General features: G+C 37.6%; 1 protein-coding gene across 1 annotated transcript in view; it reads right to left on the bottom strand.

The window, feature by feature from the left end:
- The window catches only part of SNAP91 (synaptosome associated protein 91), a 146014-nt gene that overhangs the window by 4968 nt on the left and 115322 nt on the right, over positions 1-25724 (bottom strand). Inside the window, exons 22-27 of the mRNA XM_047102763.1 lie at positions 21690-21824; positions 19889-20038; positions 16069-16099; positions 14996-15107; positions 4283-4366; positions 2495-2599 (exon numbers count right to left, since the gene is read on the bottom strand). Coding sequence (XP_046958719.1) covers positions 2495-2599; positions 4283-4366; positions 14996-15107; positions 16069-16099; positions 19889-20038; positions 21690-21824 — 617 coding nt within the window. The remainder of the gene's footprint in view (positions 1-2494; positions 2600-4282; positions 4367-14995; positions 15108-16068; positions 16100-19888; positions 20039-21689; positions 21825-25724) is intronic.

Here is a 25724-nt window from a genome sequence, read left to right as displayed (position 1 = left end):
AAGCTTTCAGCACACTAAATACAATAAGATTTTAAAAGCCTCAATAATAATTCTTCTAAGTAATAAAAATAGAAATGTCCTGCCTTTTTTCAAAAAAGTGGTAGTCATGGGTATATTCAACCATCACGAAAACATTCATAATAAATCAGGTCCTTCCTACAATTTAAATATATCTAGATTAAATTAAACCCCAACTATTACCCCCAGAACCTTCCTCACTCCCTTCAGAAACCACATGAGGTAGGGTCCATTTGTCTCAGAGCAGGGCAGAAAATTTCTCAGGAAGCCAGTATTTTGAGTATGGCCTTGAAGGCTAGGGTTTCTCACATTCTAAATTTATCTCTTTGAACACCCATCATTCTCTCTTCTGGTCACTGTGGCTTTTGAGGGGTTAAAGAAGCTGAAAGTAAAATTTGGGAATGGGTAGGGAGGATGGATTTTAGAGACGATGAAAGGAAGCCAAAGAGATTAAAGTATTCTCAGAAAGTTCAAAGTAGGTATCCGAAGGATAACGCAATATAAACACCATTTGGTAAGTTAAAAACATTATAGAAGTGAAACCATTTGCCGATACCATTACATTGTATTTGAGCTATTTGTTTTGCTTTGCTCAGCATGGTGCTAGTAAAGTCATACTTGGTGTTTTGACTCCATCCATGTCAGTTTCTCATGGTGAAAGCCTCTTTGGTTCTACATATACCCTCACCTTGGCCAGGACATTTATAAGAGGAATCAAGAACTGGTTACTCATCAGCATGACTATCACTATTAGCAAAACAATTCAGCAAAGTGTACATGCCTTAGCATCTTTGTAAGCGAAGGTAGCACTTTGTGTAGTAAGAAATAGGGCCTCATCTAAAGAGGGGTTTGTCGTTTGTCCTGAATCCTGGTAGGTAACCCTTAAACCTATGGAATTTCCTGAGTGATAGGAATGTCTTTGTCATTCAGGGTGGACAAAGGTTCTTGGAACCACACCTGACAGTCGATGCTAGTAAGAGGACTCAGGGTGGGGCCTGGCCACACCAGAAATACCAGTATGATTACAGTGTTGGCTTTTGGGGCTACATGATATCAGCCTGACTTTCAGTGAGGTCAGGGCGGGGGGAGGGGGGGGTTGGAGATTAAGTTCAACCACAGAGACAAGAATTCAGTCATTCCTATATACAGAAACTTCAATACAAACGCAGCACGCGTCCCCAGGTGCAGGGGAGCTTCCTGGGTTGGCGATACTGCATGTATATTGTTATACTCGGATGAGTAACACACTCTGGAGGGCAAAGAAGCTTCATGCTTGGGACCTTCCCAGTTCCAGATTTCACCCTGCACATCTTTTCTTTTGGCTACGTCTAATTTGTATCCTTTCACTATAATAAAACTGCAACACATTTCATGCTTTCCTGAGTTCTGTGTGTTATTCTAGGAAATTGTCTGAGAACCTTCAAATTTGTAGGCAGCTGGTCTGAAGTGAGAGGGTAGCCCTTGGGACTCTCAAACTTGTGGCTGGTGTCTGAAGTGAGGGCAGCCTTGTATTTGATAGGAGAAGATAGGATTCAGTAGGCAGAGAGGGAAAGATTAGGACCTGAAGTCCCTGGGTGGAGGAAAACACCTATTTTGGAACAATGCGGGGAGCAAAACCCCTCAGGCTTAAGGTTTTTCTTAAGAATGTAACAGACCCCACCTACTCCCCCCCTCAGGTTTTCCTTCAGGAATTGAACAAAACACCTAGGTATGGCCAGAGACCACCCACATGCAATGGAAACGAGCCAATCAGGAATGGACAACCCAGCACCTAGAGCTACCAAGCCAATAAGGGTAGAACCTAGGAACAAGGGGGAAGGGAAGGGAGGGCTGACCAGAACCTTATAAAACAAGGACCCTCACCTATAGTCCTCGGGCGTTCAGTTTCAAATGTCCACTCTCTGTAAAGAGAGATTTCCTACTATTCTTCCTTTCTGATCTTATACTCTAGTAAACTTTTGCCTGCTACTCATTTTGTGTCCACCTCTTCATTCTTCAAAGTGGCCAGACAACGAATCCCGGGTATTGTGGTAAAAAATCCTGCAACAGTAGGGGCTGCTCCCCGGACTCTGCAGTTTGGCAAACTTGTTGTCGTTAGTATCACAACGCCTGGGCAAACCTGGTGGTCTGGAGGACTGCGGTCCCTATCCCTGAGTTTACCTAACTCTGGAAACACATAATAAAACTACGAATCCGAAGTACTCATTTTTACAGAATAAATGCTCAGATACTTTAAATGTCTAGCTGTTCTCAGGAATTATTCCGAATTAAGTAGGAGAGGAATGGAGGGACTTAGGATAGGAAGTTACTTCTATTCATTTTTCTCACACTATTGCTAATCTGTCTTTCATGTTCCCCTAACTTCTGAAGCAACAGATATAAGGATTATATCAGGTAAAAGATTAAAGAGTCTGCCACATGGCAGTTTTATACTCACACATTAATGTCATTATTTTGAGGACATTAAAAAACCGACCTGTGTGCCAGGTACAGCTGCAGCTCCAAAGGGTGGCCTCATCATGGGCTGTGCAAACATCACTGGCTGCTGAGGCATCATGGGCATGCCAGTCCCAGCCGGAGGCTGAAAAGGAAGAGTGGTTCACAGCCTAAGTGGAATCCACTATGGTCATATGATGGGGAAAAGATAGGATAAAATAGGCAGAGAGGGGAATGTTAGGACTTGAGGTCCTGGGTGGGGAAAAACACCTATTTTGGAAGAATGTGGGGAGCACCTGACCACAGCAAACCCCCCATCAGGCAGAAGGTTCCTCTTAAGCATGTAGCGGACACCACATACTCCCGTCAGGTTTCCTTCAGGAATTTGACAAAAGACATAACTAAAAATAAGTAGTAGACCATAAAACATACGACCCACCAGGAGTGGTATGGCTGCAGACCACCCCTCATACAGTGGAAATGACCCAATCAAAAAGGAATGACCAGGCATTTAGAGTTACCAGCCAATAAGGGCAGGACCTGAGAAGAAACAAGGGGGAAGGAAAGGGGCCAAGCAAAACCCTATAAAAACAAAGCCCTTGGCCCACAGTCTGCGGGCATTCACTTTCGAATGCTCCCTCTCTGTAAAGAGAGCTTTCATACTGTTCTTACTTTCTGATTTTACACTCTTCCAAACTCTTGCCTGCTGTTCATTTTACTCTGTGCCTTCATTCTTTGGAAGAGTGAGACAGCGACCTCCAGGTATTGAGGTAAAGAATTGTAACAGTAGTGCCTGACGTTTATGTTTTTAATATGTTTCTGAAAATTTCTGAGGAATGCAGGTCTGTGAGAAAGTATAACTTGTAATTTTGAACAATGGGTGCCGTAAGGCTGGCAGACGGCAGAGAATCACTGAGGTGCGGTGGAAGTCTGGCTGGCCACAGGGCATCCTTATCCCAACCAGGCTTTGTTGGTGATTATTTGTCTGCTGTAAGCATAATTCTTAAGAGATAAAGAATTGTTGATCAACTGTGTTGATTTATGGATCATAGTCCTAATATTTACTAGTGATAAAAGTGGTAAGTGAAAAGTGCTAGTATAGTGATTAAGAGTTTTGATAACTGAGCTAACAATATGTTGGTAAGTATTATTTCAAAAATGACATAACTATATACCATAGAAATTATCTTGATATAAGAACTTATTTTAAATATAAATATATTTTGTTTGAGAGAGAGAGAGGGAGAGAGAGAGTGTGAATGGGGGAGAGGGATGGGGGGTGGGAGAGGGGGAGAGGGAGAGAGAGAGAGAGAGAGAGAGAGGGAGAGAGAGAGGGAGAGAAAGAGAGAGAGAGAGGGACAGAGAGAGAGAGGGGAGGGAAAGGGAGGGAGAGGGAGGGAGGGAGAGAGAGAGAGAGAGAAAGAGAGAGAGAGGGAAAGGGAGGGAGAGGGAGGGAGGGAGGGAGGGAGGGAGAGAGAGAGAGAGTGAGAGAGAGAGAGAGAGAATCTTAAGCAGGTTCCACACTCAGTGCAGAGACCAATGTGGGGCTCGATCCCACAACCTTGGGACCATGACCTGAGCAGAAAACCATGGGTTGGATGCTCAAGTGACCAAGCCAGCCAGGCACCCCAATTTTAAATATTTTCTAGCTGACTTTGTCATGTCATGTGTAGACTTCCTAATGTTTAAAGCAGATGACTTAATTTTTTGAGTTTTACTTTACTGTATTCAGGGAAGAATTATATTCTGTAGTAGTATTTGTTAATACAGGATTTGGCAAAGGCCTCAAAAATGTCAATTACAATTTTTAGCACAAGTCGCCACTCACCATTCCAAATCCTGCTCCAGGCTGTCCAACAGATGGGGCCCCGGCAACAGGAGGAACCGAACTGGTAGGAGGTACAGCTCCTTGCTACCAAAAAAAATCACACACACACACACACACACACACACACACACACACACACCACCACCACCACCACCACCACCACCAACAACAACAATGACAAACAAAAAGAACCAACATAATTTGATTTTAAAATGACAGAATATAATTTTAAAATACATGCCCCTTTAAATATGTGTGGGTATGTAAAGAAATATCCCATTTTAGTTTTACATTAAAAAAAATGGCTCTAGCACCATGCTAATGATATGAACAAGGTTACTAACTTGATGTTCACTGTTGTCTTATTTGGGCTCACTGGTTTAAAGCCTACTCACAGCATTGGCCTTCCTCTCTTCCTCCTCTTACAATTCTCTTCCACTCTCACTGTAAGTTGAGTTTCTCTAAGCATGTCTTTTCCTATCATTATATCCTCCTACAGGTGCTGGGTTAGACATTTGAAAAACATGTCTTCATTTACATATCAATACTTGGTTTCCATTGCCCCCCCCCCCCCCATTTTTAGATTCTTTTCTGTGTTATACTTCTCTCTGAATTTTGATGGCTCTACATTTGCTCACGGGCCAAAATTAAATCCAAGTTTTAGGAAGCATTTAGAAGACTGCACGTTACATAATAAAGCACAAATATCCCATTTCAGATACAGGTCTGACAGCTTTTAGTTATACAACAAATCTCCTAATATTTCCCTTATGTTTAAAACTAACCCTACTGCAATCCCTTAAATTGAACTCAACTATTAGAGCAAAATCCTAATTAAAAAAGAAAATAGTGATGTCAGCAAAAATGGTGAAGTAAGGAACTCTGAAAGTCTCCCCAATCTATAAAATAGGTAGAAAAACAGGCAAAACCTATTAGAACCAACTATTTTAGAACTCTGAAAACTAACCAAAAGCTTGCAGTAATCAAGAAAGTACTTATTCAAGAAAATCAGCTGGATCTTGGCAAGAATAGTGAGCTCTGTGGCATCCTAACTTACCCAAGTTTCACCCACTGTTCTTTAGCATAGCTGTAGTCTTGAAAATAACAGCTTATGTCTTCAGTAATAGTACCAGGGGGAGTAAAATATATTTAATTATTTATTTTGTCTGGTCTGTGTGGCTCCCTGGAAAGACTGGCTCAAAAGGCTTGTCTTTGTCTCACCAAACAGGGAATGCACCTAGTGCTAAAGTTGTTAAGCACTTTTGGGGGAAGCCATTTGTGGAAGCCATTTACAGGCAAATGTTTTAGTTGTTGCCGTCTGAGGCAATGGATAACAGGGCAAAAACAGTAGACTAAACAAAAACCTTGGGAGGAAAGGCTGGAGAAGGAGATGTGGGGATTAAAGGTTTAAAAATCTCAGACATACTCCTGGGAATTTGGAAGACCATGCACACGCCCAGGGCTGTGTGCAGGGTCAGGGAAGACAGGAGAGGGCCCCCAGCTGACCCTGAGGCTTTGTGCAAGCTGTAAGTGATTGCTAAGGCAGGGTTGCAAACTGCCTGGTTGACTCTGAAGACCTGCCCCAGCACACACTCAGAGGTCCTCTACAAAGACTGGGAGATATTCTGGTTCAAGGAATTTAAGTAATCTCTGCTTAATCATTAGCTCATCACTTAGCTAAAGGAGCAGAGACTTCAACAGCCACACATAACAAAGAACAGAGACTACAGAATTAGTTCAGAATGGTCACTAAACAATCAAAACAAACAAATAAACAATTACAAAGAGTAGCCACAACAAACCCTTAGGTAACAGATAGAATTTGATTTCTAGAGTAGACACATTATAATATTCAAAATGTCTAGGTTTCAACAAAAAAATTCTGAGACATACAAAGAAATAAGAGCATATAGCTCATATGCAGGAGAAAGATCTCAACTCAATAACCTAAACTTCCACACTGAGAAGCTAGGAAAAAGGAAACAAACTAAACCCAAAGAAAGCAGAGAAAGGAAATGATAAACACGAGAGTAGAGACAAAGTACAAAAACAGATTGAAGAAGTCATAAAAGAAATCTAAATAAATTTATAACAAATAAAGAGACTATAGCAGTAATCAAAAAACTTCCATCAGTAATCAAAAAAGTCCTGAACCATATGATAATTTCAATAGCAGTAGAAAAAGCTTTTGACAAAATACAATATCTGTTGATGATCAAAACTCTCAACAAAGTAAACTGACAGAGAATATACTTCAACATAATAAAGGCCATATATGAAAAACCCACAGCTAACATCATACTCAATGGTGAAAAACTGAAAGCTTTTCCTTTAAGATAGGGAACAATACAAAAATGTCCACTCTGATCACTTTTATTGAACATAGCACTGAACGTCCCAGCTGTAGCAATCAGACTAGAAAAAGAAATAAAAGGCATCCATATTGGTAAGGGAGAAGGAAAACTCTCGCTATTTGCAGACGATATGATACTATATGTAGAAAACCCTAAAGACCCCACCAAAACACCATTAGAACTGATAAATGAATGCAGTAAAATCGCAGGATATGAACTCAATATAAGAAATATTATGCTTCTCTACACTAGTAACAAAGCAGCAGAAAGAGAAATTAAGAAAACAACTGCACCAGAAAGATTCAAATGCCTAGGAATAAACTGAATCAAGGAAGTGAAAGATCTATACCCTGAACACAAGAAGACATTGATGAAAGAAACTGAAGATGACACAAACTCATGGAAAGATATACCTTGCTCATGGACTGGAAGAATTAATACTGTTAAAAAGCCCATATTACTCAAAGCCATCAACAGATCCAATGTAATTCCTATCAAAAAACTAATAGCATTTTTCACAGAACTAGAACTAATCCTAAAATTTGTATGGACTACAAAACACCTCAAATAGGCAATGCAATCTTGAGAAAGAAGAACAAAGCTGGAAGTATCATAATACCAGATTTCAAGTTATACTACAAAGCGATAGTAATCAAAACAGTATGATACCGACACAAAAACAGATACTTAGATCAAGGGAACAGAAAAGAGAGCCAAGAAATAAGCCATGCTTATTTGGTCAATTATGGAGGCAAGGAAAAAAATGGAGGAAAAGACAGTCTTTTCAATAGACAGTGTCGGGAAAAATGGACAGGGACATGCAAAAGAATGAAACTGGACTACTTTCCTATATCATACACAAAAATAAACTCAAGTGGATTAAAGACCTAAATGTAAGACCTGAGACCATAAAGCCTCCTAAAAGAAAACAGGCAGTAATCTCCTGGATATTGGCCTTAGCAACATATGTATGGATATGTCTCCTCAGGCAAGAGAAACAAAAGCAAAAATAAGCCTGAGACTACACCAAATAAAAAGGTTTTACATAGCAAAGGGAACCAAATCAAAATCAACAAAACAAAAAGGCAACCTAGTGAATGGGAATAGATAATTGCAAATAATAGATCTGATAAGGGGTTAATATCCAAAGTATATAAAGAATTTACACAACTCAACACCACAAAGCTAAACAATCTGATTACAAAATAGGCAGAGGACCTGAACAGGCATTTTTCCAAAGAAGACCTACAGATGGTGAACAGACATATGAAAAGATGCTCATCATCACTTATCCTCAGGAAAATGGAAATGAAAACCACAATGAGACATCACCTCACACCTGTCAGAATGGTTAATATCAAAAAGACAAAGAGATAACAAGTGTTGGTGAGGATGTGGAGAAAAGGGAACCCTCGTGTGCTGTTGGTGGGAATGTAAATGGGTGCAACCACTGTGGAAAACAGTATGCAGGTTTCTCAAAAAACTTAAAGTAGAAATACCATATGGAATCACTTAAAGTGATTCCACCACTGAATATTTACCCAAAGAAAATGAAAACACTATTTCAAAAAGATATATGCACCGTTATGTTTACTGTAGCGTTATTTATAATAGCCAAAATATGGACGCAACCTAAGTGTCCATCCAGAGATGAATGGAAAAAGAAGATGTGGTATATATGGACTAGAATATTACTCAGCCATAAAAAAGAATGAGACCTTGTCATTAGTGACCTAGAGGGTATGTGATAAGTGAAATAAGTCAGAGAAAGACAAATATCATATGATTTCACCTAAATGTGTAATGTAAAAACCCAAACAAATGAACAAACAAAAACACGGATTCTTACATATGAAGAACTGGTAGTTGCCAGAGGGGAGGTGGATGGGCAAAAAGATGAAGGGAATTAAAGGGTACACACTTCTAGTTATGAAAAAAGTGCAGCATAGGGAATATAGTCAACAATAAAAAAAACTTATGCCACAGAAAAGCCCAGAACTGGATGGCCTCACTGGTGAATCCTATTAACTATAAAGAAGAATTAATATTAATCCTTCTCAAGCCGTACCAAAAAAAAAAAAAAAAAAAAGTTGTGGAATACTTCCTAATTATTGTTTGATGCTAGTATTGCCCTGACACCAAAGACAAACAAGGACATTAGAAGATTATAAATCAATATCCTTTATGAACACTGATGCAGAAATTCTTGACAAAATACGAGCATACTAAATCCAGTAGATATTAACAGAATTATGTGCCATGACCAAGTGGGATTTATCCTAGAAATGTAAGGTTGGCCCAGTCAATGTAATATGTCATATTGATAGAATATATAAAAAAAAACATAATCATATAAGTAGATGCAGAAAAAGCATTTGACAACATCCAACATCCTTTCACGACAAAAAACAAAAAAATCCACTCAACACACATAAGATAGGAAATTCCTCAACCTGAATAAGGGCATCTACAAAGAACACATGGCTATCATCATACTTAATGCTGAATGACTGAAAGCTTTCTCCTTAGAATAAAGACAAAGGTGCACTGGAAGTTCTAGTTGTGGCAATCAGGTAAGAAAGAAAGAAAAAGCATCCAGAAAGAAAAAAAGAAATTAAACAATCTCTATTTGTAGATGACATCACCTTATATATACAAATGCCTAAGGAATCAATATACCAAAAAACCCATTAGAACTAATAGACAAATTCAGCAAAGTTGTAGGATACAACATCAATATGCAAAAATCAGTGTAGTGTTCACTGTATGCTAGCAGTGGACAATAAAAAAAATATAATTAAAAGGACAATTCATTTACAATAGCATCAAAAACAATAAAATACTTAGAATAAAATTAAGAAAAGAAGTACAAGACTTGGGGCATCTGGCTGGCTTAGTGAGAAGAGTGTGCAACTCTTGATGTTGGGGTCATGGGTTGGAGTCCCACATTGAGCAAAGAGATCACTAAAAAGAGAAACTTAAACAAAGGACAAGACTTGTTGAAACTTTGTTAAACAACTTGTTAAAACACTGTTGAAATAAAAAACTTAGATAAAGAGAAAGATATCCTGTGTCCAAGGATTAGAAGACGTAATATTGAGATAGCAATATTTCTCAATTGCTTTATACATTTAGTGTAATCCCTATCAAAATTTCAACTGCTTCTTTTGGAAAAATGGACAATCTGAACCTAAAATTTTTGTGGGAATGCAAGAGATCCAGAATAGCCAAACAGTCTTGAAAAAGAAGAACAAATTTGGAGGACTCACACTTCCTGGTTTTAAAATTTAATTCAAAGCTACATCAAAACAGTGATGGTACTGGCAGAAGGACAGACATATAAATCGATACAACAGAATAAAGATTCTGGAAATAAACCCAGACATCTATGGTCAACTGATTTTTGCCAAGGATGGCAAGGCCAATAAATGAAGAAGAGTCTTTTCAATAAATGGTTTTGGGAAAACTGTATTTCCACATGCAAAATAATGAATTTGGACCCCTGTGCCATACCATATATGAAAATGAGTCTAAAATAGGTAAAAGGGCTAATGTAAGAGAGAAAAGTATACAAACTGTTGGCAAGAAACAAAAGTGTAAATCTTCAAGATCTTGGATTAGGCAACTGTTTCTCAAATATGACACCAAGAGCACAAGCAACAAAAATAAATAAATTGAAGTTTATCAGAATTAAAATCTTTGAGGGCACCTGGATGGCTTAGTTGGTTAAGCATCCAACTTCAGCTCAGGTCACGATTGAGTTCGAGTCCCATGTTGGGCTCTGTGCTGTCAGTGCAGAGCCTGCCTGGGATTCACCTGTCTCCCTCTCTCTCTGTCCCTGCCCAGCTCTCTCTTTCAAAATAAATAAATAAACTTAAAAAATTCAAATCTTTTGTGCATTAAAGGACAGACACTCTCAAGAAAATAAAAAGGCAACTCATAGAATGGGAGAAAATATTGGCAAATCATATACAGTATTTAATAAGTATCTAGTATCCAGAATACATAAAGATTTCTTAGAACTCAATAATAAAAAGACAGCCCAATCATAAAATGGGCAAAGGATATGAAGATATTTCTCAAACAAACAAAAAACCAAACAAACTAATGGCCAAGAAGCACATAAAAAAAGCTCAACCTCATTTATCATTAGGGAAATCTGTATCAAAACCACAACTGAGACCCTACGTATTGCTGGTGGGGATGTAAGATGACGTGGCTGCTGTGGAAAAGTTTGGCAGTTCTTCAAAAGGCTCAGTGGAGAGTTACACATGACCTAGCAATTCCATTCGTAGGTATACACCCAAGAGAACTGAGGACATATATTCACACAAAAACTTCTTTACAAATTACAGAAGTATTTTTCATAACAGCCAAAAAGTAGAAATGACACAAATGCCCATCAGTTGAAGAAGGTGGTATATCCAAATTCAGCCATAAGAAATGAGGTACTGATATGTGCTACAACATGGATGAACCCTGGAAATGTCATGCTAAGTAAAAGAAGCCAGGCACCAAATGCTCCATATTATAGGAGTCTGATGATATGGAATACCCAGAATAGACAAATCTATAGAGTAAATTATTAGATGCCAGGGGATAGGGAGAGGTGGGAATTCAAAGGGATTGTGTTTCTTTTTGGGGTGGTGGAGCTATTCTGGAGTTAGACAATAGTGACAGTTTTAAAACACTGTAAATATACTGAAAATCACTGAATATATACTGAATGAATATTCACTTTAAAGTTGTGAACATGGAGAATTTAATGTTTATGTAAATTTTATCAAAAAATTTAAAAACAAAACAGGTATTATACTTCAGATTCACTCCTTACTCATCATTTCAACAGGTTAGGTAATAGGCTGTTCAGAATCATATCATTTATCAGGATTGAATTATACAATGATAACTGTATTATTTACCAGAATTGTTATCATTAGAACTTCGGGCTATGGAAAAAAAAAGATTTTTGTTAGTTATCAAAATAAAATGAACTTGTGGAAATTGCTGACCAAATAAATAGGTCAAATAATTTAAATATAGTCTCAGTTTTCCATTTTGCTTGAACAGATTAACCCTTAATAATTTACTCCCCAAATATTATTTGTCCTAAGGTTCTTTTTTATTTATTATTATTGTTTTCTTTTCAACATTTTACCGAATGCTTCATATGTAGGCACACGAAGGTTAGTTGTTTTTAGGGAAAGAAATGTGGATTCTGTGGCCTCCTGCCAAATGCATATGTTTCTGAACTGCAAGAATCTTCCCAGTTTGTAGGATGGAAACTTAAGTGAGTATTGGACAACAGGAAAAAGTAATCCTGGAAGCACAGGGCTCTTGATGGCCATGACGACAGAGCCCTGCCAGCAGACATGTTCAAAGTATTCAAGTCCTGTTAAGATTTTTAGATCTAACTTGAGTTCTATGATCTGAAAAATTCTACAGCTGTACCTCCAAGCAGCAGTTGAGGGAAATCTGAAACAAACTGGGAAGGTAACCTTAGCTCTTGTCTATCAATAGAAACTTTAGAAGGCAGCAGAAGGATGCTCACCCTCACACCTGCTCTTTCATTTCCTACTCAAAAGGAGAGGCCTGCAGATTACCAGAGGACACGGAAACACTGCTTTGCTGCTTCTGAGGCAGAAGTTTTATTTCAGTTGTCTCTCTTCTTTTGCTTGAATATGCTTAAAAAAAGAGACTCAGACATATTTTAAGGAATAGGGAAGCGGAAGCAGCATTTTATGAAAGAACGGGGTGGAGAGAAGAAGCCAGAGGCCTTCTTATGTAATTAAGCCAGAATAATTTCTTAAGTCAAAGCAAAGCCAGAGCTTTGTTATAGAAGAAGAGCTTTGCAGTAAATGGGTAAATGGCAGTAAATTTATACAGACAACATATAAGACTTAGAGTTAATGAAGATAAAATAACTCTGCATTTGACCGCCTTTATATTGTTGTCTAAAAAGTCAAGGAAAATAAAAAAACAGAAAGAAACAGAACAACATGTGACTCTGCCTTCCTGATAAATTATTTCTGTTGGTCTAGTTTCTCTTTCCACAGCTGTTGTGGATACTTTATGCTAAAGTGTACTGTCTTTTACTTCCTGGAGTTTAATTACTAACAACTTAACATTTTCTGCTTCATAAATAAAAATAAGGAGTTTGGAGTTAAAAAAAAAAAAAGAGAATATCAATCTCATTCTCAGTGATGGTGCCTGCTAATCAGATAATGAGTAGCCTTGTTGTCCTGAAGAAGCAGACGAGCTGTAAATTAAGTATCTGATGAATCTGTAACCTTGTATGGTGAAAATCTTGATCTCAGGAGAGGTGCTGACCAAGGAAGGTCTCCAACTTAATACTATTACTAAAGTAGTTCTCCCTCCTTCTGCTTCTTGGTTAAATGGCCTCATTGTTTAGTGACCGCCCCATTAAGAAACCCGGGCAACCACTGTCTTGTAGCTTCATTCACAGTGATCCCCTGTGTGGATTCTACCTGAGATTTTCTTCCTTGTCTTCCTTTCCACCCTCACCTGTGGTTCTCAACCACTTTTTGTTTATTCTTTTTTTAAGCCTACAGCTTATCTGCCAGATACCCAAGCTTTCCTCCAGTCTATCTTTAAACTCTGTTATCACTGTAACTGTTCTGAAATTAACCTGTTGAAAAAACAATGAAAAGTTTAAGCCTGCTGGAAAGGGCAATACACTAAAGTATAAACTTCTCAGAACAACACATGAGGTCTCTTTAGACCTCTTTTAGAGAGAATAAGAAAATTAGTTTCTTTAATTTGGTAATGATAATATAAATTGTGAAATTTAATGTCAATATGTGGTATTCATTGATGAGATAACAAAAGGCAAGCTGAGGGCAAAAATCTCCCCAAGGTGGGAGAGGGACATATTTAACATTTTTCAGGCACTCAAGACTGCCCAGGAACAAAGGAAGGAAAAAGCCAATGGTTAACTGCTAAAGATCACAGTCATGGAGGACATGAAACTTCATCAGTTTGTCACTGTCTTAATGACTTACAAGAAAAGCACAATCTTGAGAATAGTCAGACCTCCAGAAACCTATAGACTCAATTTCCTGGAGCCCTAATGTCACCTTCCCTTCCGTAAGACAGAAAACCCTATTATAATCAGTCACTCCTCACACTTACAATGCGGCTTTTTCTGCCCATGGGTCCTATCTCTGTACTTCAATAAACAACTTTTTTGCACTGTAAAATATCTCAAAAATTCTTTCTTGACCATTGGGCTCAGTGATCCCGCATCAGTATAAATTGTAGTTTGATTAATAGTATTAGTATTGTTTAGTGGTAAATTTTAGTTCAAATGGCCCTTTTCAGATTGGTTTACACTTATTTATAAAATTATAATAAAACTTTATATATAAAAGCATTACTATTTATCAAATTATTCAAAAGAAAACATGTTTTAAATTCTATAATTCAGGTATTGAAATTAATTTATGGAGCATGATTAATTTTAATAAAGTCTACCTAAAATGTTTATATTCTAATTTATACTAATTCACTTCTATGCATGTTTGGCTGGGGTTGGTGGGTGATGGTTAGGAATTAATTCAGGCAACAAGGAAAGGTTTGCATCAAGAAAGCCTTAGTAAAGAGTGACTTAGGTGAAGGTAGTAAGCAAAGCTGAAAAATTACAACTGAGCTTGGGAAACAGTGACTAGCCCAGGTTAGCCAAAAATGGAGCATATAAAGGAAAACAGTAAATTTTGCTGCCTTAGGAAACATCCTTTTTGTGGTAACAAATCTCACAAAGTGATAGTCTTTACTTCCAGTGATACACTCTTTCCCAGAGTGAATGATTGGTATTAATAGAAATTTAATACACAAACATGAAATCTATTTAAATTTTATAGAAAAGATGGCGTTAGTATTTCAGTTTAAAAAGTGGTAAGCAGAATTAATAGAGTTTTAAAATCAAAGTCCATTTACACAACAGAAAACTGCCCAATCTTTCTGGTAAGAAAAAAAAAGTTTTCGTTACTTCTTAAGACAATTAGGCGACTTGGGCAAGAAATGGGAGCAAAATATGGATAATTACCAGTGATACTGAATTATTTTGAAAAGTTATTTCCATAACTGTACAAATATAGAAGTAATATCTAAAGAAGCATAAATACTATTTTGAAATAATGAAAATTAAAAAATGGGCCACAATCTATTAATAGAAAGTCAATGAAATTTGCATTTTGGTAAATATCGCATCCTGCTTATGTCCCCTCAATGTGGATGAAAAAGTACAATGTCAGTAGCAAACCTAAACAAAGTGCACTCTGTCCCATGCTTGGAAACTGGCAAATTGTCAGCACTGCCCTGGGCCCTGGTGGCTACGTACCAAAGGTGCACTTGGTGGAACACCTGCTGACCAGGTTGCAGGGGCGACTTTGGGCTGCCAGTTGGCTCCACCCGTCAACTTTTTCTCTCCAGCATTCCACTGAAGGTCGCCCCTAAAATCAAGCATGCAAAAAACAAACACGTGTATTAAAAACACACTACTCAGAAAACAATGTGTGTGGCTCCTTAGATACTTTTATTTGGGATTAGATGTAGTCTGTTTAAGGCAAGTGGTAATAAAAAGAACAAATTAAACTTATAGAGGAGTCTTACTGTATTGTATCTAAGACAGTATAAAAAAGCATTTGATAAAAAATCATTTGGAGTTTGGATCTCAATATTTATTGAGCCTGTATAGATGCCAGGCACTGTTGTAAGCACTTGGGAATATTAGTGAAGAAAACGAAGATCCTGATCCTGGAGGAACATGCATTCTTCCAATAGAAGAATGTGCCACAAAATTCAACCAAATTCCTCACTGGTTACAAAAACTTCCAAATATCATAAATACTCTATACTTTATCAAATATCTGTAGTTTGTTTCACCCATCATGGCACTTCTAGATGTGGGAGGGTTCATCAGAAGGTTTCACACAACTGCATCATGACTACAACCTGCCTTACAGTGACTGTCAGATATATCTACTGTAAAATGCATCCCAATTTCAAAGGTACTGAAATGTGCATCTGAAGAGAGGGTACATTGTTGACCATTCTTTCTATCCTTCCTTAAAATTGATCCTCCATGACAGACTTTTAAAAACCAATGTTAGCTAGGAATAGTGTTCTAGAATTTAAAGCTATTAAAGCATTCAAACCATAATTCTGAAGTATTTCTAGCTATAATTTAGTGACAATCTTGGAGACTAAAATAAATTGTTCCTTTTCCTTGCAGAGCCAACAGTTTGGAGGTTCCAGTAGAATAATAACAAAAACAAAAGTCCAGAATGCAATAAAAACCAATTTTGAAATTACTGAGCTCGAGAATGAGTTATTACCCCAATGCATTTAATCGTCTCAAATAAATGTAAATACACTGCCACAAGAAAACCAGATAATTTCAAAAACACTTACTTTTTCGATGTGGTACCAGAAATTCCAAGATCTATAAAAGGATAAAAGAAAAAAGAACTTAAACCTCTATACTCAGCTTAAATGATATGACATTTAAAAGATCAAAGAGAGTTCTAGAAAAAGTCCACATTTTGCCTAAGAATGACTGTATTCAATTTTACAAAGGAGAAACTATGTTAGGAAACATGTTCAGAAATCTAACATTTTCTTTTACTTCACATTATACTTAAGGATCACATTTTAATGTCAGCTGGTATCTAGGAAAGAGTAAACACAGCACGCTTGAGACTGTTCTCTTAGAAAGGCCTATGTGGCTGGCATCTAGGAACCCAGCTTAGTAAACTGTTCTCCATGCTGCGGTAATACTTTTCCTAATGATAAGGGTGGCTACTGTGTCTAAACTGTTTGTACAAACAATGTGGTTTATGCTGAACACCTGCTTTCCTTCTTTCTGCGAGACTGAAATTTTGGGCTGTGTTAAGCAGAGTGCCTACATGATCAGCATCCGATAAAAGACCTGGGTGTGGAGTCTCTACAGGGCTTCCCTGGGCAGAAATATCACACGTGTTGCTGCATTTTTGTATGCTTTTCCCCTCATGGGAAGGAGAGAGCATAAGGAAGTCGGTATATGGATACTTCCGAACTTGCCTGTGTCTTTTGCCCTAATGATCCAGCTGTGTGTCCTTATTATGCTGTTGTAATAAATCTTGGCTGTGAGTACAACTATGTGCTGCTGAGTCCTCTGAATTCTAGTGGATCTCTGAATGTGAAGGTGGTCTTGGGGACTCCTGACATAATTGGCTTACTCATTCCACTCTAATCTCAATTCACTGATTACTTCAGCAAATATTTATTGAGCCTCCATAGACGCCAGGCACTGTTGTAAGCCCATAGGATACATTAGTAAAGAAAACAAAGATCTTGATCCTAGGGGAATGTGCATTCTAATAGAGTGAGATGGAGAATAAAACAATAAAATAATAAAGTAAATTATGTAGGCTACTACAAGGTGATAGGAAAGCCTACGGAAATAAGCAAAGGAAGAGCAGGGCACAAGGGATCTGGTCAGATAGAATGAGGGTGATGGGCATTAAACAGGGTGTTCAGGGAAGGCCTCAGGGAGGTGAGATTTGAGCAAAGCTGGGCAGAGATGTATGGGAAGAGCTTCTAGGCTAGTTATATGGTATGCTCTGTAAGGGTAACTGTTTCAGGTCTGGAGAAACTGCCAAACTGCTTTCCACAGTTGCATTTTCACCAGCAACGCTAGAGTTTCAATGTCTCCACATTCTCATCAGCACTGTTTTTTTTTTCTTTTGTTTTTGTTTGTTTATTTTATTTTATTTTTTTAATTATGGCCATCCTAATGGGTGAGAAGTGATATCTCATGTGGTTTAGATACGCATTTCCCAGATGACTGGTGTGGAGCATCTTTTCATGTGCATATTGACCATACATATATCTTCTGTGGAGAAAGACCTATTCAAATCATTTGGCCATTTTAAAATTGGGTTATTTGGGGGCACGTGGGTGGCTCAGTCGGTTGAGCATCCGACTCTTGATTTTGGCTCAGGTCGTGATCTCATGGTTCGTGAGTTTGAGCCCGACATCACATAGGGCTCTGCGCTAACCCTGCAAAGCCTGCTTGGGATTCTCTCCCCCCCTCTCTCTCTGCCCCTACCCACTCACTTTCTCTCTGCCTCAAAATAAATAAACTTAAAAAAAATAAAATTGCGTTATTTGTATTTTCATTATTGAGTTGTAAGAGTTCTTTATTTATTTTGGGTATAAGTTCCTTAGCAGATATATGTTTTACAAATACCTTCTCCCATTCTGTGGGTTATTTTTTTTACTTTCTTGACAGTGTCATTTGTAGCACAAAAGTTTTTAATTTTAACGTAGTTCTATTTATCTATTTTGATCTATCATTGCTTGTGCTTTTGGTGTCATATCTAAGAACATTATCCAATCCAAGGTCATGAAGATTTGTTTACTAACACATTTTCTTCTAAGAGTTTTATAGTTTTGGCACTTATGATCCATACAGTTCTATGATCCACTGTGAATTAATTATTTTGCAGTAAGCAAGATATCTAACTCCATCCTTCTGCACGTGGATGTCCAGCTATCCTGACACCATTTGTTGGAAAGATAATTCTTTTCCCATTGAACTGTATTGGCAACTTTGGTGATAACCAACTGACCACAGATGTATGCTTATTTCTAGACTGTTATTCTATTCCACTGAGATATATGCCCATCCCTAGGCAATACCACTTCTCTTAATTACTATAGCTTTGTAGTAAGTTTTAAAATCACTAAATGTGAGTCTTCCAAGGTTATTCTTCTTTACTTAGAATGTTTGGCTATTCTGGCTTCCTTGCATTTCCATACAAATTTTAGGTTCAACTCATCAAGCTCTATAAACAAGGAAACTGGAATATTGATAGGGGGTATGTAGATCTTTTTTTTTTTTCAGTTTTGGAAGATATTTTATTAAAAAATACTTCACTTTTACTTAAAATGAAAATCAGTGGTTTTTTTGGGGAGGTTGTTATATTTCTATACATTTTGATAAATACATGAATTCATGTAATCATTACTATAAACAGGACACAGCAATTTAATTACTCAAAAATATTATTTCTTGCTACCCTTTGCAATCAAAACTGTACTCTCAGGGGCTGGAGGTATAGATCCTTATTTTTGAAGGAGAATCTGGATCATACATTGCAGTGCCAGTGAAAGCAGTTACGACTGCCAACTGTCCTTCAGTGAGTTGAAATTTTAGTGTAGGAACAAATACTCAAATCATCTCTCCATGGGTGTCCTCAAAGCATTTTCATGGATGCCCACACCAGGGACAATGAATGGGAAAAATATGTCCATTGGATAATACATAGGAAAAAAAAAAAAGTCTGTATCAAGGATCTGCCAAAGCCTTGAGAAAAGTGAAAGGTATCAGCAGTGTGAACCCATTCACCTTAATAAAGAATCAAATTCAGGGTTAAAAGGAAAGGCAAGTCTATACTAGCTGCCCTCATCTCCTAGGACTCTCTCTTTACCCATCTCTAGCCTCTGGTCTCCTTATTATTCCTCAAATATGACAGGCAGTTTTCTGCCCCAATGCCTTTGCACTGGCTATCTTCTCTGCCTGCAAATATTCTCCCTTAGATCCATGTGGTTCATCCCTTTACCTTCAGATCTTTGCTCAAAATATACCTTCTCAGGGAACCCAACTCCCCTCTGCAGTGTTCCCACCTCCTCTTCGCCCCGTCTGTTTCTTCCCCAGAATGCTTATGACCTCATGTACTACAGTACTTACTTATTTCAAACTGTCTCTCCCCTTCCTGAGCACCGTAAGAACAGAAATTTATACCTGTTTTGTTCACTGATTTAGCCTTAGAGCCTGGAAGAGTGCTTGGTAGTCAGTAAATATTTGTTGAATGAGTAACCAAAATTCACATGGATGGTCAATTGTCATTATTTCAGTATTTAAGTTACTCTGTGTTCTTATTTCCAAGTGAAATGAAAAATTAAGTACTTAGTATACATAATGTACTTGGTTTGACACTTGCGTATGCTCTCTATCCCTTTAGTAATTTAAACTAAAAACGGCATGGGTGCTGCTTGTGAAACAATGGCACAACAATTGTCTATCCTTCAAGGAACTGCACTGGGTAGAACATTAAGAATTTCTGTCCGCTCCTTGATATACTCACCCGTAAGTGAATCCAGAAACAAATATATACGAAAGGATAGAGAACAAAAATTCACATATGATACAGTAAAAAACCCAACAACAAACAACTGTATTACTCACTGCCTACTAAGCTGGCAAGAGATGAATCAAGGTCACTCCCAAGGGCTTTGCTTGCTGCCATGGCTGGACTGGGGGGTACCATTGAGATGGGTGCAGGCTGCCCGGCTGGTGCCATGGTTGGCATCAGTAGATCACCTAGACCATCAAACACTAAAAATCAAATAGACCAGAGTCAGAATAATTGAAAAAATAAGGCCATATGCAAACTTAAATGGAAATTGTCTTTTGAAAAACTATAAAACAAGTGAATGTACAATCTTACAAAAGAAGGCATGTAATTCACACTTTTTATGACTGTAACACATAGAAGAACATGTCTACATGTCTACCCATAAAGTACAGAAATACTAGTAAACATAAATAAAGATGGAAAAAAATCTGTGTAATGTACAGGAAAGAGCACAGATTTTGGGGTTGGAATTAGGCTCAGTTTAGTTGCATGCCTCACTAACTGTGTGAATTTGAGAAAATCACTGTCTGAGCTATAGTTTTCTCCTCTGAAAACTAATGGGAAGAATACTACTACCACATGGTCCTGTTGTCAAGATCAAATTAGATAATATATGTCATGTCTTTATTATAATGCTTGCTCTATATAGGCACTCAATAAGTGGTACTCTTATTAAAAACAATCACTAAAATACTTTTTTATTGAAAATGGTAGTAATTTACAGCAAAGCCTAGATAATGTACTCTCAGATCCTACAATGCTTATTTTGTTTTCCTATAATGCTTATCTTTAAAACAATTCTAAATGAGAAATAAGGCTAGATCTCCTAGTTTCTTACGAAGTTAGTGGTGGAATAAAACCTGATCTAATGGTTAGTACCTAGTAATGAGTATATGACAAACAGTTGACCATATTTTAGAAGTAAAAAATTGTGACCCTCCCCCTCCTCATTATAGTAATCAATTTAGGTTCTAACTTTCAAGGAATGTTTAAGGGAAAAACTATTTTAAACATTAGAAATCATTCTATTATTGATGTTTCCTAATCACTATGTAACCAGTTACCACTTGTTTCATTCCTCGAATACAGAAAGACCATTCAAAATGCAGACTCAAAAGATCTACATAAATTGTTGCTAATATCTTATCCGCGTCAAAATTTTTGTGGGTAGTTTTTGTTAAAGAACTTCGAATATTTACCACAAACACTACCATACGGTAATTCTAAATTAGAAAGGGACAGCATTCAACTAGGCACTGGCAATAGAAGCAACCAAATTGTCAGGCAGGGGATATATTTAGGGTGTTTCTGAAGCACATTTAATTGCCAAAAACTCACCAATTGAAAATTTGTAGTAAGGACCCAGCATGGGAAGAGTAGAATGGAAGAGAATACAAACAAAATGACAGCAGGATGAAAGATTAAAGGCAGGCAAAGAATACTATTTGTGTCTCAACTTCATAAAACCGAGGGCCATGCAAGCTTCAGAGGGTGTAAGCAATAGCAGTTGGGAGTGTCCACACATTCAGATACTGCATAAAATGTTTGTTTTCCCTTAACTGTCTCTAAACCATGTGCATGTAAGCTCATGCAAACAGATGGTGTGTGTGCCGTTAGATCTCTGCTAAAAATTTAAAACAGAAACACAGAAAAGGATTACAGGTTATCCTTAAATCTTCTAAAATGTACTGAAATATTTACTTAAAACACAGAATAAAAGATTTATTAAAGTTTTAAAACCAGGTCGCCACTCAGTATTTGCTTATGAGTTTTCTGATATCACACTAACCTTAGGTGGTATATTTTATAATCAGAACAAACGCAAAGAACGTTTGAAAGTCACTGCCTCACCTGATGGATCAAAGGAGCTGCTGCTAGAAGTTGAAGGCGTTGTTCCAAAAGCTGCTTCGAAATTGGGCTGCAGCAGGTTATTCTGAGCTGGAGTCACCGGTGATGGAGAAGGGGCCATAAAAGAACCCCCAAATCCTGGGGGGAAAAAAACAGTTCCAGAAAAATATAAGCAGAAACAACTAAACGTAGGTAAAGGCAAGAAAAACAGAGTCAGGAAGAGTTACAGAAGACTGAGAAGGAATCGAATGCAGGTAGATGAGAAGTCAATGAAACCTGGAAGTTAGTTTTTTAAAAGTTTTTTCACATATTTTGATATCTGTCATGTATTTTTAAATGATTTTTACTGATTTTCTAAAATTCAAGTATAACATTCAGTGTTTTACTAGTGTTTCAGGTATATAATATTGTGAATCAACAGTTCTATACATTAGTCAGTGGTCATCGTGATAAGTATTCTCTTTAATCCCTATCAGCTACTTCACCTATCTTCCCCCCACCGCGCCCCCCACCCCCAATCTCCCCTCTGGAAACTGCTGGTTTTGTCATAATACATGAGACATTAATACATGTCATTAATACAATGAGATCTAATTTAATTAGAAATGAAATAGCACATAAGAATATATCTCAACCCTGGCTGAGAGAACCTGGGGCAACCAAATCTATCATTACAATGGAGCTACACAGAGCTAAGAAGTTCCCAATAGGGTTCAAATGGAGATAATTTCAATACATTAAAATTTTGATTCTTCAAATCACAGTATCAGGGAGCTAGAAAATGCTCAGTTGTACACACTGGCTAAGTATAATAATAAAATATAAATCATAAAAATATTCATGCACTCTGCCACCAAATCCTTCTTAACATCTTTCATACATGTTCTTATCCCATTGCTGCTACTGCTAAGTGTGGGCTTCCCTCACTCAGCTCTCAGGATTCATCAATAGCCACCCAGAGGGGCTTCCTGCCTCTAGTCTGGACCTCCTCCAATCTAGTCTCTGCAGTGCAGCTAGAGTGATCTTTCTGAGTGGAAAATGCTGACAAAGTTACTTCTCTAAATAGTGTCCTTCAATGGCTCTCCATAACTTTCAGATTCATCTAACGCAGATTCCTTTGCATAGTAATCAAGCTCTTCTGTCTCTGTTCCCTGCCCCTTCCCTGCAAACTAGATTGCATCCATAACACCATCATGGTGACTCAGATGCCTACTCCAGGAAGGCCTCTTGGACTGATACTGTCACCCACTACTATCAGGCACAGCTATGCCCACTCCTCCACCCCAAGTCCAAGTGAGTTAGTTACATGCTCTGCCTCTGTGCCCTCTGCATCTGATACATATCTTCATCCTATTCCCATCATATGTCTTTATTTCCACCCCCAAACCCCACTCTGGGGATGGCTTTTTGGTATCAGGAACTGTGTCTCCTCCTGTTTTTCACTAATCAACACAATGCCTAAAACACTGGATTAATGTTTACTGAATAAGGACACTTTTGAATACAAAAGGTGGGGAAAAATCAGAGGCCACTGTAAAGCAACCAAAATTCAAATTACTTATCTTTTGAAGGCTGGAAGCAAATAATTTCTCTCAACAGACAGAAGCAGAAGCAAAGCTCTCTCTGTATTGCTTCTTTATGAAACATACAACTGGAGAAGGCAGCAATTTCTTAATAGAGGATGCTCTATTATTAAAGAATTTTATTACTTCCAGAAGTCTTTTCTATATTTAGTTTGGGTGTAAATATTCCCTTCTAATCTAGCCGCATCTTTTCTTTTTCAGAAACTTCTTGCAAAAACATAACAAATGCTTTAAAAAATCCTTAAGCTTACATTCTGTAAAACCAGTTTACAATACTGAAAATGACTTTCACTGAAATTCTCCGATTACTATTTTCTAAAGCAGACAATAATGTTCAAGTCATGTTGTTCCTGGATATTGATAATGACACAAGTTTAGGCTTTCCTTATAGATGTATGAAAACAATGCAACTCAGAAAACTGTTACCTAATAGAGGATGGTCTTTAAAGTTCACAGTGGCTACCTGAGGTGACCTTTAGGATTTTAGTAACATAAGCATTGAAGAAAAGACATTCTCTAGATCTTTAAGAATACTATGAAGCAAGGATGGGTGAGAAGTAATTATTTTTGTGGATAGGATCGTTTGATTTTAAGGAGATTGACGGCTGTGTTAATGCCGAGTGTCTTGAAACATACCACACCTCAAGTTGGAAAATGGCTGTGATTAATTTAGGCAATTTTTCTTTGGTGTGGTTCTCTTTGATATAGGTGAATGCGGAGAGAATTGTTCTCGAATCTGTTTCTTAAAACTTGGCCAAGAAGAGAAAACTTATTGTAGAATCATAGCATATTAGTGTTGGAGAAAGCCTTGGATCATCTGATTCAATCCTGTCTATCACTAGAAGTGATGCAAAGGGAAGTTAACATATCCACCCAATATTCAGTAGTAGAAAGGGAGAAACATGCATTTACAACACAGGGCTCATGTACTTAGTGCTACTGAGTTTCATAACATAAGCAGATCACATCCATAGGTGAATAAATAATGAAAAAAAATTAGCCCCTTCTTCGAGAAAGCTTAAACCTTTAAGAAAGGGTAAAGCTAACACTGTCATGGGGCTCACCAAGTTCTAAAGATTTTTACTTTTATTATTATTTTTTAATTTTTTAAATGTTTATTTATTTTTGAAGGAGAGAGAGACAGAGCATGAGCGAGAGAGGGGCAGAGAAAGAGGGAGACAGAGAATCTGAAGCAGGCTCCAGGCCTGTCAGCACAGAGCCCAACACGGGGCTCGAACTCACAAACCGCAAGATCATGACCTGAGCCGAAGTCGGACGCTTAACCAACTGAGCCACCCAGGTGCCCCTAAGAATTTTTAAAGGTTGAACCATACAAACCATATGAATTGTCAATATTTGACCATTTTGGTCCTACAAAAACAGCAGGATTATATTGTTCAACCCAAAACATACATTAGCTCATTTCATCCTCACCCCAACTCTATGAAGTTTCGCAGATGAAAATACTGAGGCCAAAATAATCTGCCCAAGGCCAAATGATGGCAAGTAAGAGAGAGGATTCCACACAGGAATCTTCCAGAGCTTGGGTTCTTCACCACAATACTACACGCTTCATTTCCACAGCCAGGAGTAACATCAGAGTTGTACTCTTCCTGTGGCTTACGAAGTTGACAGAGATCTAGAAAGATGACTTTTTCCCATTATGCTCAGTTCTGTGCATTATGCTCAGTATGTGCCCTCATAAACCTAAACTAATTGAAAAGCTATAAAATAGCCAACTGATTATCTTAAAGAAAAAAATCTATTGTTATACTTTAAATGAATTATAGATATTAATGAGGGGAACTCCTCCTGTTAAGTGAAAACTTTTAGAGCCCTGGAATAGAGGTAAGAAAACTCACACCACTAATATTTCTTTCTATATGGTTCTAAGTTACATTAAGAAAGATATTCTATGGAATTTAAGCTAATAATCAATAGGCTTCCAGACATCCTGCAGGCATATTTGGACTGTCCTACACTATAATGAATCACCAACTATCTTCAAGTGCTCAACCATCTACAGACACACTGCCTTTTGTCACAGATACTTAGTCTTATGAATCTATCTAAGGGGAACAGCCTATACACTTAAGGAAGTTCTATTAACAGATATATCAAAATTGATGGCCACAGTCAATATAATAGATCAGTTGGGTCAGGAGAGTAAAAAATTAAAACTACTGGTAATCTTCTTTTATGTTAAAGATGATGCCATCTCAATTACTCTGTAATGTAGTCAGTTATTAACACATTCTATTTACTAAGATCAATCTGAGATAGTATTTCTAGGATTAACAGCCTGAGAGTCTTTTGTCTGACACATTTCAGACTGTCTCCCACCCCCACAGAGTATGAAAGAATTGGTTCTCTGTAGACCTTCTCATTTAGTGGCTATTATTAGTTATTAACTCCACATTGAACATTTTTATATTTTAAAAATCAATTTAAAGAC

Source organism: Lynx rufus, unplaced genomic scaffold, assembly GCF_022079265.1.
Source record: "Lynx rufus isolate CCGP_SWC_20201006 ecotype Redwood Valley unplaced genomic scaffold, mLynRuf1.p SCAF_6, whole genome shotgun sequence".
NCBI lineage: Eukaryota > Metazoa > Chordata > Mammalia > Carnivora > Felidae > Lynx > Lynx rufus.
This window is presented reverse-complemented; position numbering and strand designations above follow the sequence as displayed.